At 40.2% G+C, this 17,860-nt stretch overlaps 1 protein-coding gene across 1 annotated transcript in view; it reads right to left on the reverse strand.

Annotated features, from left to right (window-relative positions):
- LRIG3 (leucine rich repeats and immunoglobulin like domains 3) overlaps positions 1-3,205 on the reverse strand; it is a 46,156-nt gene extending 42,951 nt beyond the window's left edge. The window contains exon 1 of the mRNA XM_002823456.5: positions 2,628-3,205. Within this exon, the coding sequence (XP_002823502.2) occupies positions 2,628-2,863 (236 nt within the window). The 5' untranslated portion in view covers positions 2,864-3,205. The remainder of the gene's footprint in view (positions 1-2,627) is intronic.
- Between the last annotated feature and the right edge of the window lie 14,655 nt (positions 3,206-17,860).

The raw sequence follows: 17,860 nt of genomic DNA on the forward strand, positions 1-17,860 counted from the left end.
TTTAAGCGCAAACTCTCGACATAAACTCTAGCTTGCCTTTAATGGCAGTTGTGAGCAAGGCTTGGCGTAGTTACTGGGTTGTTTTTTTTTTAGACAAAGTCTCGCTCACATAGTTACTCTTTTAAGAGCCACTTTCATTAAAGCATTAGAGGTTATTTTCTAAAAGGAGTACTGATACAGTATTATTATTTTACAGCTCAAACTATTTAACTTTTCACACATGGGACTCCTATAGTAATAAATCACAACCAAATAAAGTGGAAAAAATACATACACACGTAATTTTTCTTAAACTTGCAAATTCAACAAATGAAACAAAAGATAGACACTGAACTTTTTCTGAAAAGTGCTTTCATAAGCCAGTCCAAAGACAAACTTCTACTATTTTGATTACCCAAGGAAAGGGAAGGTAAGATATGAGGAACAAAAACATGCATTTTTCTATTTATACCTGAACTCGGAAATCATCTCCTTAAGACGATTTTTCTAATTATGAAAAACTTTAGTAGCTTTTTAGACCACCTATTCTAAAATACCAAATAACAGAGAAAGTAAAACTCAATTCCACGTGTTTTTCTGCTCCTTTCAAAAGTGGAAAGAGGAGACCTCTAGAGCTTTAGGTAGAAACAAAAGAAATATTTACAATAAAGAATCCAGACCACATGGTTCGGTGACACCTACAAAGATGGTTAAAAGTCACAGAAGTACAAGAATGACAGAGCTGTCCAATGAGTGATCACAGCAGGGTTCCTGACAACAGACTGAGTGCTTATTTATACAAGTGGAACTTATTTTCACGTACATTTAAGGAATGTGGGCTAGTATTGAGACAATTTACTGCTGGCGGAAATGTAATTAAAGACTGTGCTAACCAAATAAACTCTAATTTGTTTTTAGTGTGCCACCAAATTATCTGCAAAACAAAATCCTAATTAGGTCAGCTACTTTTAAGACAATGTTTAAATAGGTATCGAACCCCTTTTGGTTCAACTCAACTTCTAATCAACGGCAACACAGATTTTTTTTCTAAACATCTAAATCCAGGAAAAAAGAAAAAAAGTACTGCACACTAGCATGATCACAATAGACAACTTGACATCGAAAAACTATCGAACACAAGTTAGATGCCGTGAATAATCTAAGCATATCTAAATACACTCCAGGAAGCACTGTATTCATTTTCTTTCTCATCCCTCTATTATTCCTAAGTGTTCACCTCCAGTCATTTACATGTTCAGTTCCATATGTTGTCAATAGAGCCATTCACTCATGAATAAGGCAGCATGACCTCCACAAGAGGCAATTGAACAGAATTAGCCACAACTAATTGAAAGTCTCCCTGCTTTGGGTTAAAGACCTTATCTCCTCTTCCAATTGCAATAAAAACTACTAAATAAAATGTCCCAAGATAAGAAATTAAATATCAATCCAATACTAATTCTACTTTATTAAACTAAGGCTTATTAAAAAGACAAGGAATATACTTTCTGATGGCCAACAATTCTACATTCACAAAAGTTATTTAGATTAGCACAATAATTTTAAAATATAAATTCTTAAACACCTGACCAAACCTCCCACCACATTAGGGCATTGGAATAGTTCACCAGAATTGTTTTAAAAACTTAAAATTTTCATTGCAATTCTGCTAAGTCAAAATATAAGATTACGTATGAAGTGCACTTTTATTTATTTTAAACAGACCTACTTTAAAAAATACAAGTTTTGATTGTTTAATTTTTACAGCACTCCAATTTTAAAACTGGGACTGAGAAAGAAAAGAGATGACATTTGGAAAAGATCAGCATTTCCAACTAAATTACATTTTCTTCCTTGTTCTTCACGCAGTTGGGAGTGATTTCAGGTTTTCAGACTTCGCAGCTAAAATCCAAAAACTTGCCTAAGAGCTCCCTGCGCTCTCCCCTAAACCGTCTGGGCGTTCTGAGGAGCTACAGAAATCACGCCCTTGATTCTGGATAATCGAGTTCTTCCCTTTCCATAGCTACCGACCAGTCTTTACAATCTGGTTGAGGAGTAGGAACTTACGGTCTGCTAATGTGAAAGCAAGCAGAGGGAGAAAAACAAAAGTACGTCCACCATAACTTGGAGAGTGACCGAATTCTGTTGAGGGGGCTTCCCAAATGAAAAGCCTGACTTCAATTACTGGGTGGGAACAGGAAAAGGAGTCTGACGCAGCTAGAAACTAAAACTGAACCAGACTCACAACTCAGCGAGAACTGCAAACTCCTGATGTGCGCAGGCTGCCACTTATCTCCCCTGCGCCTGGCAGAAGCAAGCATTTGAACCCCTTGGCTAGCTTAGGGCACAGGACTTCATCCCCGACCTCTGGCGTCGTCACTGGCCCCCACCCCTGGTCTACCTGCAGCCAGTTAGGACGCGCCAAGAGCCCACCTGCGCCACCCGCAAAGCACGTGGGAGGGAAACTGAGGCCCGGACAGTTCTTTTTCCACGCCCACGGAGCGCCGATCGAGGCCTGGGCCAGAAGGAGCTATCCGGAAAAAAAGGCAATGCACGCCGAACCCCAAGCAACCAGGCCCTCGGCGGCTCCTGTTTTCTCGAATCTCCAGCGGCCCGGCCCCCCTCCCCCCCGCGGGAAGAATACTTACAGCCGAGCGACCCAGGACGGGAGTGGCTCGGGAAGACGCGCTAGCCGCTTACGACTGCAGTCCAGCAGGTCCCCGAGGCAGCGGCAGGTAGTGGGGCACGGGCGCTCGGCGGCTACCCCAGAGGGCTGCCCGAGTTCCCCGCGACCGCCGCTGTCTGACCTGCCAGCGCGCCCCAGCACCGCGCACAGCAGCAGCCCCAACCCCGCCGCGCGCGCACGGAGGCTCGGCGCGCTCATCGCGGTCCAGCGGCCTCGGTCTCTGCCCGAAGCTCCCAGCCGGCGCGCGCTCGGGGCCCGGCAGAAACTTCCAGCCGAGGGTGCACGCCCGCCCTCCCGGTCGCGTGCGCGCTCCTCCCTCGCGCTGCCGAGTCAATTCCTTCTTTTACTCCTGGCGGCGAAGCCCTTTCATGCCCCCAAACAGCAGGAGGGAAACTGAAAAGAACTGCCAACTGCAACAGAGTTGCAGCTTGAGCAGCGTCGGCTCGCCGAAGCCCCTTCTTGTCGGCAAAAGAAACTTTTTCGCCTCCACCCCGCGGCGCTGCGCCGAGTCCCCGCGCGGCTGAGTAGCAAGGCGGGGCGGGGAGAGGCCGACGCGCGTCCATTGGCCGGCCTGGCTGCGGGCGTCCCCGTGGCCACGTGACAACAACACCGCTCCAGCCGGGGGCCTACGCGCGGGAGAAAGTGGAGCTGAGATTGTAGGAAATTCAGAGTTATATTTTCCAGCCTCTCCAGCCAGAAGTCTCCACTACGTCGTGGGAAACATATATCAAATGGAGTTGAAAGGCAAAAGGGAGTGAGCAAATACTGGGCTAGTTCTCGGAGTTGGAGGTATTTAGGAGAACTTCAGGGAAGTAAAGTTTAATTAGCAGTGTTTTCAGGAAACCTTTCAATTCCAAATTAAAAACACTGATAAATTATCCTACCATCCACAGATGAAAGAATGGTTTCAGTGAAAACAGTTCTTTTAACGTTAATGCTGGTGGGTTTTCCCCCATACATCGGCTTCAAAAGTAAAAATAATAATAAAACGTAAAACTCGAGGTTTTGGAAAGTGTATATTGAGTTACAAATAGCCAGCCTTCGTGCACTGGATAAAGCTGGGCGGGGTGGGGGATGGGAGATGACCTTCTAATAGACCTCGATGGCAATCATAGATTCCTGGTAATAGTAATAATAAAAGTAGTCACAGTGACATTTCAAAGTAAAATGAAAACTAAGACCTTGGAGAAAAAAATTAGTATATGCACCTTGGTCCACTTGCGCTTTGAGTAATGACACATGTTGATTGAGAATGCTACCAGGGTAAAAGTACCTCCCGGCCTCCTCAGCTGGGGGAGTGGACGTTTGGGGCTGGATTCAGGCTACAGGACTTCCCAGTGAAGTTTGTTCCTTAATTTACAGGTGATCAGCGCCACAAGATATTGAAACTAATGGAGACCGCAGAGATCATGTGCTAAGGGGCCTTCCTCCTCTGGGTAAGGAAATAGACCTAGAGAAAGTAACTAATGTGTTTGTTGCAAAAAAAAAAAAAATAAAAGCAAGACAGAAAACATGAACAAACCAAAAAACAAACCCTGGAAGCTTAAAGTAAGTTTTCACTTCTATACATTGTTTATTACATGCTGTTTGCCCAAGCTTGTCTGTCCTTGGAGTTGCGTAAACTGCTCATGATTATGGAGTGGAGATAGCTTGTGGAGTTGAGACTTTAACCCTGACTCTAAGGCCCATTGATTTTTCACTGTAGCAAATCACTCCCATTTACGGGGGGAGGAAAAGACTCACTTTGAAGTTAACACACCCTATTTTAGATACGGTATCCCATTTTCTTATTTCCAGCTACCATTAACAACAACCCCACTACCTTTTTGGATGATATATAATTATAATTAGAAAATATCTATAATGATGGCACCTTGGTTTTGAATTTATGATTTTGTCTGCTTGGGAGTGGACAAAACACACTACAGTCATGGTAAGGATTTTCCAGCCTCAGTATCCCCCATCTATTTTTATTTATTTTTTTATGTTTTTATTTTTGAGATGGAGTCTCTGTCTGTCACCCAGGCTGGAGTGGGGTGCAGTGACGTGATGTCGGCTCACTGCAACCTCTACCCCCTGGGTTCAAACAATTATCCTGCCTTAACCTCCCAAGTAGCTGGGATTACAGGTGCCCGCCACCACACCTGGCTAATTTTTTTGTATTTTTAGTGGAGACAGGGTTTTACCATGTTGGCCAAGCTGGTTTCTAACTCCTGACCTCAGGCGATCCGCCTGCTTTGGCCTCCCAAAGTGCTGGGATTACAGGCATGAGCCACCACGCCCTGCCCGCCATCTATTTCATACAAGGAAAATTAGGTATAATTCATTGAAGTTTTTAAAAAGAAGAAAGATTCCATTATACACATGCCATTATGCGTAAGCATGGTAGCATCAGTATGGAGGCTTGCTCTTGAGACATGAGACATATGACAGGGATATAAATGTGCTACCATTTTGGGGAGTTTTGGCTCATTTCCTTTTCTCATTCTTTATTCTCCTTGTATAATTTCATCTTCTTCCATGAATTCCATTTACATTTACATGCTGACATATACAACATCCGTATTTCAGCCCAGGTCTTTTTCCTAAACTTGAAATCCATATGTGCAATTACCCGCAGGTCATTAAAAATTGGATGTTCAAATGTAACATGTCTAGAATTAAATTTCACCACCCTTGAAACTGACTGGTTACCTCCCGAATTCACTGTCTTAAAGAATGGATACTTCCCTCCATCTAGATGAATGCCCCAGAAACCTGAAAGTCACCTTAACATTACTTCATTCTCACCACCACCACCACCACCACCACCACCACAGTCAATCAATTAGCAAGCCCTGTTAAAGCTAGCTCCCAAATATATCTTCCCTCTGTAGAAATTATGCAAATCCAGACCACCAGCAGCTCTTGCCACCTATCAGGCATTCCACTCCTTTCTCCTCAGGGCAGTCAAGTGATATCTCTGAAGGTCAAATCTCAGCTGTGACTCAACTGACCAGTTCTTTTCTTGGGTTCCTAGTGTCTTGAGAATAAAGTTCAAATTCTTTAGAATGACTTATACAGTTTTGTTTGTTTGTTTGTTTTGGCGTTGAGCCTCTACTTATCTCTTTAATTCATTGTCTTTCATCATTTTTCTCCTACTCTAGGAGCTACTTGCAATTCTCTTCCCAGCTGTGCACTTGCCTTCAGCCCTCTTGCAAATGCTTCTTCTGTCTAAATCATTCTCTGCTCCTTCTTCTGCCGGTTGATGGCATTCCTCCTTTGGCAAACACTTCCCTGAGTCAGGTTTAACTATCTATACCTCCAGTATACTCCCAGCACATCAGTATTGACTGGAATGTAATAGACCATTTTCACTCTAACCCCTAGGTAATACTATAGAATTTTCCCAGAACCATGTATTGCTTATTGCCTTTAAGGGTTTTCCCAGCTATTGTGAAGTTAAATTACTTAAGTTTTCAGTACCCCAGTTTCTCAGTCTGTAAATTGGGAATACAACAAAAAATGATCTTATCTGGCTGGCTTCCATTTATCAGTTACTGGATTAACAGTCACTCTGTTCTCTCTGTGCAACCTACTGACTGATGCCTATGACCAGCTGAAATCTAGAAACTACCAGCCTCTCCCTAGAACAGCCTTTGCATATTTGCTCCTACCTGTCAGGTGCTGATCCACAGTAGTTACAGACTTGTTTATATTTATTATTAATGTTACACAATATTGTATAAACCAAATAAATACAAATGCAACAAGAAAATACCTTTATTTCTATGATAATGGATTTGAAGTTTGGGAAAGATTCTTTAAAGGTAATCGCTAAAACAATGCTATGCAATTAGATGAAGATAAGACAGTTGTAAATATGGGAGGTGGAGATTACAAATATCTAGGAGATTTTTTTGGAAAGATTACTTTGCAAGTAAGATCTTGTTCCACTTTAATTGTATTTGGGAATTAATCAACAGAGAATGTTTTATGGGTGTGGCTTAAGCTTACTCAGAACTTAATGTGATCCTTGAGAGAGTAAAAGAGGATGACATGGAAAGAATACAGCACACATTAAAAATCACTGTTCTCCATTTCAATATGTGGTTAACCATGTGGTCAATACAAAGGGGAACTAGTCCTACATGAAAACTTTATTTTTTTATTTTTATTTTTTTGAGACAGGGTCTCACTCTGTCACCTAGGCTGAAATGCAGTGGCAGGATCTTGACTCAGTGCAGCCTCAACTTCCTGGGCTCAGGCGATCCTCCCACTTCAGCCTCCTGAATAGCTGGGAACACAGGTGCATGTCACCATACCCGGCTAATTTTTGTATTTTATATATATATATAGATAGATAGATGGCGTTTAACCATGTTGTCCAGTCTGGTCTCGAACTCCTGGACTCAAGAAATCCATCTACCCGTTTCGGCATCCCAAAGTGCTGGAATTACAGGCATGAGCCACCTGCCTGGCTGAAACTTTACATCAATGTAATATTTTCACAGGCTTCTCAAACCTTTCATGAACCACAGGGCAGAGAGAACTTCCACTGGGTATCCATCTGGGCAGATGAGAACTAATATCTTTTGATGTCCCTTACAGCTCTGTTCTGATTCCTTTATAGTAGATAGAAAATAGGCATGAAGGCAGAGTGACAGCAAGGATAGTAGTAATAGAGGAAGAAAGGGGTACATAAAATTCTGTTTAATCTCCCAAAATTTATCCGGGAATAACAGTGACCTAGAAACAGGATTAATGTATCACTGAATTCTCTGATACTCTTATGATGTCATTTTCTTGTATACACACACACACACACACACAAACACACACACACAGAGGACACAGTGCTATCAAATGTTGAGTCTCAGTTTTTGTGGCTAATGTCTTACGAATAAGAATTTAGTATGAGAAAGTCAAATTCATTTTGACCAGAGGTCTTTTAACATTTGAAATAAAATGAGATAAGATGTTGGATTTCTCTACTCCTTCAGAGGTTTACACCGGTTAACCAGGTAGCTGGAAGTTGGCTTTCCACTGGAAATTGCTGAGATCACACCAGACAGTTTCTCGTTTCCAACTGTGTCCCAGTGAATGGCAAGTTTCATCCATTTTCAAAAGGGTCTCCTACCGCCCATTTTGTGGTTAGCATAACCGAACCCCAGTGCTCTTTTTAGTTTTCCTGGTCTTTTTTCTTTCTCTGGCAAGTGTGAGACTTTCTTATCTTGAGTGCTGGCAAGGCCAGTGACTCACCGATAAAAAGTAATAGAGGTGCTAAACTGTCAGTTTTAACATCCAAGGACAAGAATGAAAGCTAAACACTCAGTACTTGCTTTATCATTACAATGAATGACACAGTTTGTGTAAGTGTGAGCTGTGAAAAGGGAGAAGAGATAAGGCAAAGGAGGAAGAAAAGCACAAAAATCCCCAGATAATGATGCCAAAAGCAAATGTTGCTGTACTTTGTAACTTAACCATATCTTTTTCCGTTCATTAAGGCATTTTAGAAGAAATAGATAACCTTCCTTTCTCTCTCTCTCTCACACACACACATACAAACACACAAAATGCACAGCTTCACTTAGAGAGCAGATTACTTTACACAACCCCTGCTATGAACATGTATTAACTTTCAGAAAATATTTAGAAAAATAAAGATAGCCACCCATCTGTTTTTCTCAAGGTGGCCAACTGTATGATATTATTTGAATTGAAAACAGTGTTATCTGAACTGCAAATTAATATATGCTATTTTGTATTTTACTCATTTCCCATGTCACCTTCTGGGAATAATGTGAGCTCTGAGGAAAACTCATACTGTAGACAACACTGGATATCCTGGAAATCATTTTGGAGCTACTGGGAGTCTGGAGATGGGGTAGGGAATGGGAAAACGGGGAGGGCGCCTTCAGCTTCCACCAGACCCTCCTCAAGGCAGAGTGTCCTTCCCAGCAGTAGAGCCTTTGAGTGGTCTCTAGTTTCCCCATTCCTTTGAGAACCTCAGAACACTTTCTCTTCTTTTTCCAATCCTTGCTGCTTCTTCTTCTCTCTTTTTTTTTTTCTGTAGCCAGCTGCAATCCTAAAACTCCGCTGAGAATCTCAACTCATGTAAAATAGCCTCCCCTGTCAGGAATACAGAAATCTAAATGCTTGAAAAATTGTCAGAAGAAGCGGGGTGGTCAGAAGGTGAAACGCTGGAACTTTGGATTTCCTCACACTTCTATGCTCCATTTTTCTCACCTGTAAAATCCAGTGAAAAATGATACCTTGCTGTACCGTACTACAATATTTTGTAACTATAACGTCCCATATAGATTCTAGTTCCTATTACTTCCAAATTGCTGTTTTCATTATTCAGGAAGACAAAGTGAGTGCGCTACGGAAACATCCCACTGCTGAGATTAATTTCCAATGGAATGTTGGGATTAAGTAAACCTTCAACTATTAATATGAAATAGAATGAGGAAAATAATATTTAATTTTAAAGTGAAAACAAAACTTAAACCACTTTTAACCTTAATACAAGGCTCTAAATCTGTCTGTTATGACAGCATACTGTACATATTCTGAGATTTTTTTTTAGTAGGAATTTTATTATGCCATCTCAAGAAGTTACTGCATAACTCAATTTGTTATGATTTATGCCATGAGTTCCGAAAGAATCATTAGGCATATTTACTAAAAAGACTTATATATCCCTCCTGGGAACTTTTTTGCAGAATGTTTTTCTCCCACTTCTTGGATGAACAGTTGGCCTATACGCTATTCTAAGAATTAATTTGCATTTCAGAACCATGAGAGCACTCATACATGAGTTATTTATTGCTTTTATTTATAGTTTCATCCTCTTACACATACTACATTTACCCAGGCCTGACTATCAAATTATTAAGGTGACTTTGTCACAAACATTGTCAGAATCAAGTTCCCTGCACTAAAAGCTCTGCTTCTGTCCCTAAATATAAGGATCGCTATCGAGTTATAATATGATTCCACATATGTATTTTCAAATAGACAGTGAGGGATAATTCTGGTGGAATGGGGTCAGTTTCAGCAAGATGCTGTGCACCTGTCACAGTAGGGACAGTACGAATACTTTCTTGCTAAAATCTTAGAATTTAGCCCAAAGCTTTCCACACTTCTGCTATGTGTATACATCCATGCAGAAAGATTTCCACTGAAACACTGACATGGAGCATGAAGATGCCCTGCAAGAACACCTCACTCATCTGCTTGCCCCAGGCACAACTGTGACTACAGCAGGAAACCTCTTCTGCTCCCACGGCAGTTATTTCAGACTTGAAAAACTTTTTTTTTCAGTCAGAACATTCATCTTTACAGCCCACATAAATAAACTTCTGCTCTCTTGTCATTTGAGTGTGTTTGATCTATTTTTTTCCTGGGCAAAATTGAAGCTGTCACCAGCAATATTCCTTAGCTATCTCTTTGCAAATTAAATAATTACAATTCTTTTTTTTTTTTTTTTTTTTTTTTTTTTTTTGAGATGGAGTCTCGCTCTGTCACCCAGACTGGAGTGCGGTGGCATGATCTCAGCTCACTGCAACCTCCGCCTCCCGGGTTCAAGTGATTCTCCTGCCTCAACCTCCCGAGTAGCAGGGATTACAGGCACGCACCACCATGGCCAGCTAATTTTTTGTATTTTTAGTAGAGACGGGGTTTCACCATGATGGCCAAGCTGGTTTTGAACTCCTGACCTCAAGTGATCTGCTCGCCTTGGCCTCCCAAAGTGCTAGGATTACAGGCATAAGACACGGCACCCGGCCTAATAGTTACAATTATTTTAAACACTTTTGCATGAACACTACTGTTCTTCTATTTCACACTCATGTGTATCAGGGATGTCTTTCTGCTTATGTGCCTTATAGAAATGAATATGGAGACATTGAGGTATGAGGCCCTTGCAGCTATACAAATGATAATATTTGACATTTATCAAGCTCTTATTACTCTTACTATTCTCTAGATACTTGATATTATTAACTAATTTATTTTTTATAATCATCTTCTAAGTTATTATCCCCATATTACCAGATAAGGAAACAGAGGGATGGAGATGCTAAGGAATTTACCTGTGATGGAGTTGGGATACAAACTCAGTCAACCTGACCTCACAGTGTACTCCTTGACCACTATGCTACACTGCTTTCCCCTAGAGTCAGAAGAAGCAAGGATTTTCATTGTCTTCCTTAGTGCTAAAAAGGAGTTTCCAGTAGATTGAAATCAATAAGGAAAGTATGGACCTTGCCTGGTTTTTTGAAGGTGGTCAGTTGCAATCACTCCCCCTCCTTTTTTTTCTCCTTTCCTCATTGATCCAAAAAAGATTAGTTTTATGCAGATGTATGAATCAATCACTTTAGGGTCCGATTTGTGAAGGTTGATGTCCTGCCCAGATATCAGAGTAGTGCTCGGAATCTAACCATTAGAGATGAACTATGGGTTCAGACATTACTGTCTTTCGGAAGTCCTCTTCGGCAATATCAATACACCCTCACCTCTAGGAGTGTTGCATAAGGTATCGTTGACATTTTAGGGTCAGTGTTCTATAAAACTAAGTTTGGCTCACAGGAGAACCTAGGTGGTTGGTAATCAGAAGAGGAAAAGGATGCAGAAAGGGAAACAGGCTTTTCTTTCTTCACAGTTTTGTCTAGGGCTGCACCTAATTAGGGGAACCATGAATGGGGTGCATGTGGTCCCACAAGTCCAGGGAAATGAAATATTAATGCTAGAGATTGTTTTTACTGTTGAGATACTTCACATGTGGTAACAGAATTTTTCTTTTTGTTTATGGGCAAATGCTAATTTTTATGCTTTTCTAACTTCTGAACAGTATAAGGAAAAAATTTTAAACAAAAGTGTCCCAAATTGGCTGAGTTTAAATTCTAGTTTCCCATTCAGCTTTTTATGTTTTGAGTCTGACCTTCAAGTCCACTGGCAAAGGAACATCTCAGAGGCTTCCGTTCTTTAGGAGACTACCTGAGTCATCTCAGTGAGGCTTGAGTTAGAATCTTCCCTCAAATTCAGACACAACACAAATTCTAAAAGTCATTATATTCATTTAAGTTATATTCATTGTCTTAATTTATACTTAAGCCATACAGTAACATGATAAATACTTTCTGCTATGAGTAACACAATATACATCATGAAAATGAACCTACTGTAATTCTGATAAAATCTGTATTTTCTGATAAGAGAAAGTACTAGAGACATATACTCCTTGTGTTAAAAGCTGTGAATTCATTTTTGAATTTTTATTATCATCGGATATTAAGAGCTCTAATTATGATTTTATCAGTCTATGCACAAAAGTAATTCATATAAAAGTATATTGAATTTTTCAGATATATAAAAAATATGTTCTTAAAAGTAAAGCTTATTTGGGCAGTTAGTCCTAGAACATTAAATTATTTAATGTAATGGTAATATTTTTTAAAGCCAAGGCATCTTAACAATAGGAATTTGGATAAAACATTTATTTCACCTAATGAAAATACACTATGAGGAAGTTAACGGAAACTTGAATAATTAATTGCATTAAATGTCAGTAGGTCTGTTCCAAAAGGATTCTATAGCATTAACAGTTGATGGACATTTTCTTGAAGTTTGTGATTATTCATTTAAATTGATACACTTGTGAAGTAAACAAGAAAATATACTGTATTTTTACCATAACTTTAGATCTTTTTCTGTAGTGTTCATGAGAGTACATGACAAATGTCTCAAGGTGAGGATAGTATTCTCCATGATGTTAATAATTACACTTGAGTTCTGGTGATCTAAGACAAGAATGGTAGAAACAAAATTATGCATAATTTGAACATACTGTTAGCAGCCACAAAAGCTCTTTCTAAAAGTTTTGCCCTAGGCAAATTTTTAAAAATCATCTTTTATAAAATCACTCAAATGTAGCATTCTTGCCTCCATTAAAAATAGCTTCAATATCCTAAGGCAATCCATATTTGGTAACTATAGTTACATCTTTAAGATGCATTTTATATGTGACTAGATCTGATATTAAGAGCTGTCAGCTTCTTATAACTCTGATATTTAAAAGAATAAAAAGTTTAGGTCAGAGAATCTTTAAAATATCTTTCATCTTTTATCCTCCTTAATTATGAAACTTTATCCTGAATATGAGTCCTCTGTCTACAGTTTAGAAGGCACAACGCACTAAGATAAAACTGAACAATTTATAGATGATAGTGGTTCTCCAAGGATAATCAGTGTAAATCTAGCGTCAGACATGGGGGAGGATTATTAAACACAAAAACTATTCAAGCCAGGTATGGTGGCTCATGCCCGTAATCCCAGAACTTTGCGTTGCCGAGGTGGGAGCATCACTTGAGGCTAGGAATTCGAGGTTACAATGAGCCATGATCATGGCACTGCACTCCAGCGTGGGTGACAGTGACCCTGTCTCTAAAATAATAATAATAATAATAATAATAAACCAGAAAGACTATTTGGCTCTTTCCCAACTTACTAAATTAGATATTCTACAGATGGGTTCTGGGGATCTGCAGTTTAACACACCCTCCAAAATTTGAGAATCTGCAAGTTGCTACTCTGGAATTGTGAGGAACAAGTTCTATTACCATGTAGCTCTTCTTATGCTTTCTTTCTATGGGTGATGAAATGCTAAGCATGCATAAACTCTTCTCTTTTTCCATCTTACTCCATCAAAGAATATAGATGAATCTTAAGGAATACAGAAAAAGACACTCTGATTCTATCTTGAGTAATCATCATAGCCTGGACAAGTTTGGAAATTTGGAGAAAGGGGGAGGGATATTTACTGGACAAGGAGAATACCTTCTGTGATGTGAAGGAATAGATACTTATATGGTAAATAACCATGAAGAATCTGCTGCTGTACAAACTAATTTGTACAGTCAGCTAGCACAGAAATATCAGATATCCACATAGCAGCAGGCCACATCATTCACTTGTCTATTTATGCAACTGACAAAAGGAGAATCATTTAAATAAAAGTTATGAAAAATCCAGAGATAAGGAAATTCCTGTGTATATTTTTATTGCAATACTTGTTAGGGGTAGGGGTGTGTGTGTGTGTGTGTGTGTGTGTGTCTATGTGTGTGTGTGCTGGTTGGTTTATTTCCAGTGATGTGAACTCCTTGCATCTTGAGTCCAGGGCCTGTCTTAATGATCTGAATACCCATCTCAGCTAGTAGTATCACTTTTTATCCACTCACCCAAATTCTTAGGTATCTTCCTCACTCCTCTCTTTCTCTCACAGTTTACAACCCACCTCCCACCTCAGCAAGCTCTGTCAGCTCTACTTTCAAAATACTGATTCTGACCAGTGTCAACACCTCCACTCCCACCACCCTATTTCAGCCATCATCGTCTTTCACCAGAATTAATGGGAAAGCCCCTTACCTCATCTCTGATACTAGTCTCAGATCCTGTAATCATTTCTTCACAAAGCAACCCATGTCTCCTTGTTAAGCATGGACCAGATTCCTCTGCTCTCCCACTCTGAATCTTCCCATGGTTTGTCTCACACTTGGAATAAAATCCAGAGGTTTGCCTGAGGTCTCCCAGGCCCCACAGGATCCATTTGCGTTCTCAACCTTATCTCCCCCTGGAAATACCACACTTGCTCCCTTTCCTTTTATTTCTGGCACATACCAAGGCTATTATCATCTGAGGCCAGTTGCCCTTGCTGTTCATTGCACCTGGAACGCTGGAGCCTCATGCCTCATTCTCGTTTTTTTCAAATTTCACTTTCCAGAGAAACTTTCCTAACCACATCTTCAAAATAGCTTTCTTCCTCTCCCTGCCTCCAGGCAATCTCTTGTCCCTCTGGGACTTATTTTTCTTCTTTGTATTACCACTACCTGAAATTATATCTGTATTTTGTATTGTTTATGCCCTCCACCAGAATATAAGCCCCGCAGGTTAGGAACTTGGTCCTATTTGCCACTGAAACTCCATGCCGAGAGCAATGCCAGCCATGCTGTAGTAATCAACAAAACCTTATAGAATGTTTAATCCCCAGCGCTGACACATAACCAGAGCTTCATGTATCTATGCTGAGGGTCTAAATGAATGAATATTAGAAGCTTTGTTTTTCTGGTTGCAAATATTCCCCTTGAGCAGAATGTACTCCGTACAGGTGGCCATTCTAGCCTAGTCCTAAATTCTGTTTCCTTGACCCTATTTCCCCCACGGGAAGATTTATTTTCTCTTGTTTGAATGAAGGAAGTCAAGGAGCGATCTAGTTCTTATTAATTAAAAAAAGATTTGGGATTTATTTCATCCTGTAAAGTAATCAGAAATTAATTTTGTCCAACAGAAGGATACAGGGTGACATTCAAGTTATCAGGAAGCAAGTCAATATGAGCGATAAAATAACAGAGAGTTAATAACGGGCAATTCTCTACTTGTTTCTATCTTACTCTTCTCCAGTGAGGACCTAAATATTCTAAAACAATCCAGCTGTGTCTCCTTGTTGTAATTTCAGATTCCTCATGAGATTACCAGGGGACACTGAATTAGGTTTTAGACACAAGCTGTCTTACTGTCACATTTCTAAACAGAAAGTCTTTCTTTATGGAACAAAAACAGTAGAACGTGTAGTTGGAAAGCTAAATGGAGAAGCTAAGACCAAGCAGCACTTTGGTCTCATGGAACAGTGTCTTTCTATTAGTACCTTAAAAAGTATCTTCAAAATATCATCTGCTTTCATAGGAAGAGAAGTATACCCTCTGAGAATATTCTCCGAAATGTTTTGGAAACTGACATTAATGATGAATGCAAAATAAAATCATACAATAGCTTTATGTTACAGTTTCTTCCCCATCTTAGAATCAGTTTGTGGAGAATTTCAATTTGTAGACAACTGATTCCCACATGTGAATTATAGTTAAATTATACCAATGATGTCACTGATGTGGAATAAAAAGTGCTGTGAATTTTAGTGATTGCTATTTCACCACAGCTGTGAGCAATGTGTTCCATAAAGACTGGTATAATTCTCCCAGGAGTCATGTTAAAACCTCACTCTTGCAACTCGTAAGCAACTAATGCTTAAAAATATATGCAAAAGACATTTACCCACAAGGTCAGTATTTTATGTATTTCCTAGCTAACAGGTTTAAAAAAGTTCTTGTATTATTATATCCATTAAACATTAGGCTAAAGTCCAGCGTATGCTATGTAAATAAGCAAGTCTGCAAATTAAAGTAAGAGAGTGATCAAATACAATAAAGGTGGTTTTCTGGTTTGAAATAAAAGCATAAGCACGTGATGCCTTTGAACTTTAAATATTGAAGAAAAGTAGCCTGGGTCAAAGGTAGAACAAGATTTTTCTTAAAGAGCTTTAGGATTGCCTACTTTTATTTTGGTTGGATTAAAGCAAATCGTTTGCATTACTGTAACCTGGGTCAGAGCTGGCCTGCGGGGATGGCTGTGTGCCCAGCAGACCCACTCCACCAGGGAACTGCCATGGTGGCCCTATCCACAGGTGTCCCATGGAGCACAGTCCTCTCCTTGGGGGGTCTCAATGAGTCACCATTGAATTTTCATTGAAGAGAGAAAGTTTCCCAAAAGAAAAACAACAACTGGCAACTAAAAATAAGCAGCTGTATTTAGTGTGGAGAAAGTGAAATTATTTCTTATATCCAGAATCCTTTACCTTTTTGCCCAAATCTGATGTGGTATGACCCTTAACAGATTACAGTCTTTGTCTAAGACATCTGTCTGGGTCCTTCTTGGCCACATTTTGCAAAAGAAGTATTTATTCCAGTCATTGAAAAAAAATAGAGACTCAGGCCGGGCGTGGTGGCTTACGCCTGTAATCCCAGCACTTTGGGAGGCTGAGGTGGGTGGATCACGAGGTCAGGAGATGGAGACCATCCTGGCTAACATGGTGAAACCCCATCTCTACTAAAAATACAAAAAAATTAGCCAGGCTTGGTGGTGGGCGCCTGTGATCCCAGCTACTTGGGAGGCTGAGGCAGGAGAATGGCGTGAGCTCGGGAGGCGGAGCTTGCAGTGAGCCGAGATAGCGTCACTGCACTCCAGCCTGGGCGACAGAGCAAGACTCCATCTCAAAAAAAAAAAATAGAGACTCTTGGGTTGAGATTATATGGCAGGAAAAGAGGGTTATTTGGGACAAGAGTTGATAAAAAGATTATCAAGAGTGAACGTGGATAATGTCTTTGCTATGTGTCGTCCCTACTATTATGAGCACTGAGAATGCAGAAATTATTTCTAAGTTATTTATCACCATACTCCCTGAACCTAGCTAAGTGTCCAGTGCCTAGAACACTGTACGTGCTGAAGAGGGGTGTGTGTGTGTGTGTGTGTGTGTGTGTGTGTGTGTGTGTTGAAATGAATAAAGGGAGAAGGGAAAAACTTAAAGAAGGAAAATGACCACGATCCTGAGTAGCAGGTCTAGAAAGTGATATATGGCCATTTTCAGAAGAACATGTAGATCCCTGAGCCTGAAGAACTAGGCTGTTGAACAAAGGACAAATCAGGGTGGATGTTAAGAACTAAGATGGTGAACTCTGCCAGGACATTGGGTGCCTTTCTAAAAAGTCCCAATAGTGTGGAAACAAGGCTGCCCGACAGCTTTGGAAACTGTTTATGACAGCCACAAATCCCCAGTGGACGTATTTGCTCCTGTGGCAAGTCCCACTCAGCAACACCTGACTCACTGGCCAGTGCTCCCTTTCCTTGCAACAGTCCCTCGTCCTGCTCTTCCCACTCGAGTGTACATGAATCTTAAAAGCACGTGGATCTGTCTCTAGTCTGGAAGACATAGAAAGGTTTCCGAAGACACTTCATTTACAATCAGGAAGTCTCTCAGACATCAAGCTATTTTGGCTTAATTAAGAAAAAAGATCCTTGACAGCTACAAGTGGAAAGTTCTTGGGATGGGATAGCCTTTAATAGCCCCAGACTTGGCAACCTTCTAAGAAGAAATCCTGCCAGTTCTTAATTTTAAAACTAAGGCTGTATTTATGCAACACTTAAACAACTGGTTAATTCAGTGAAACTATTGCCCCAATTTAATTTGACGACATGTAAATGAAGAGACCTTTGATTAACTAATTCACCTTCCAACTACTTGTCAAGATCTTCCAAAAGTGGGCTGATTTCTATTTCACACAGCTGAAATTTATGATATCATTAAAGAGCTAAGGTTCAATGACT

Source organism: Pongo abelii, chromosome 10 (genome assembly GCF_028885655.2).
Source record: "Pongo abelii isolate AG06213 chromosome 10, NHGRI_mPonAbe1-v2.0_pri, whole genome shotgun sequence".
NCBI classification, from domain to species: Eukaryota; Metazoa; Chordata; class Mammalia; order Primates; family Hominidae; genus Pongo; species Pongo abelii.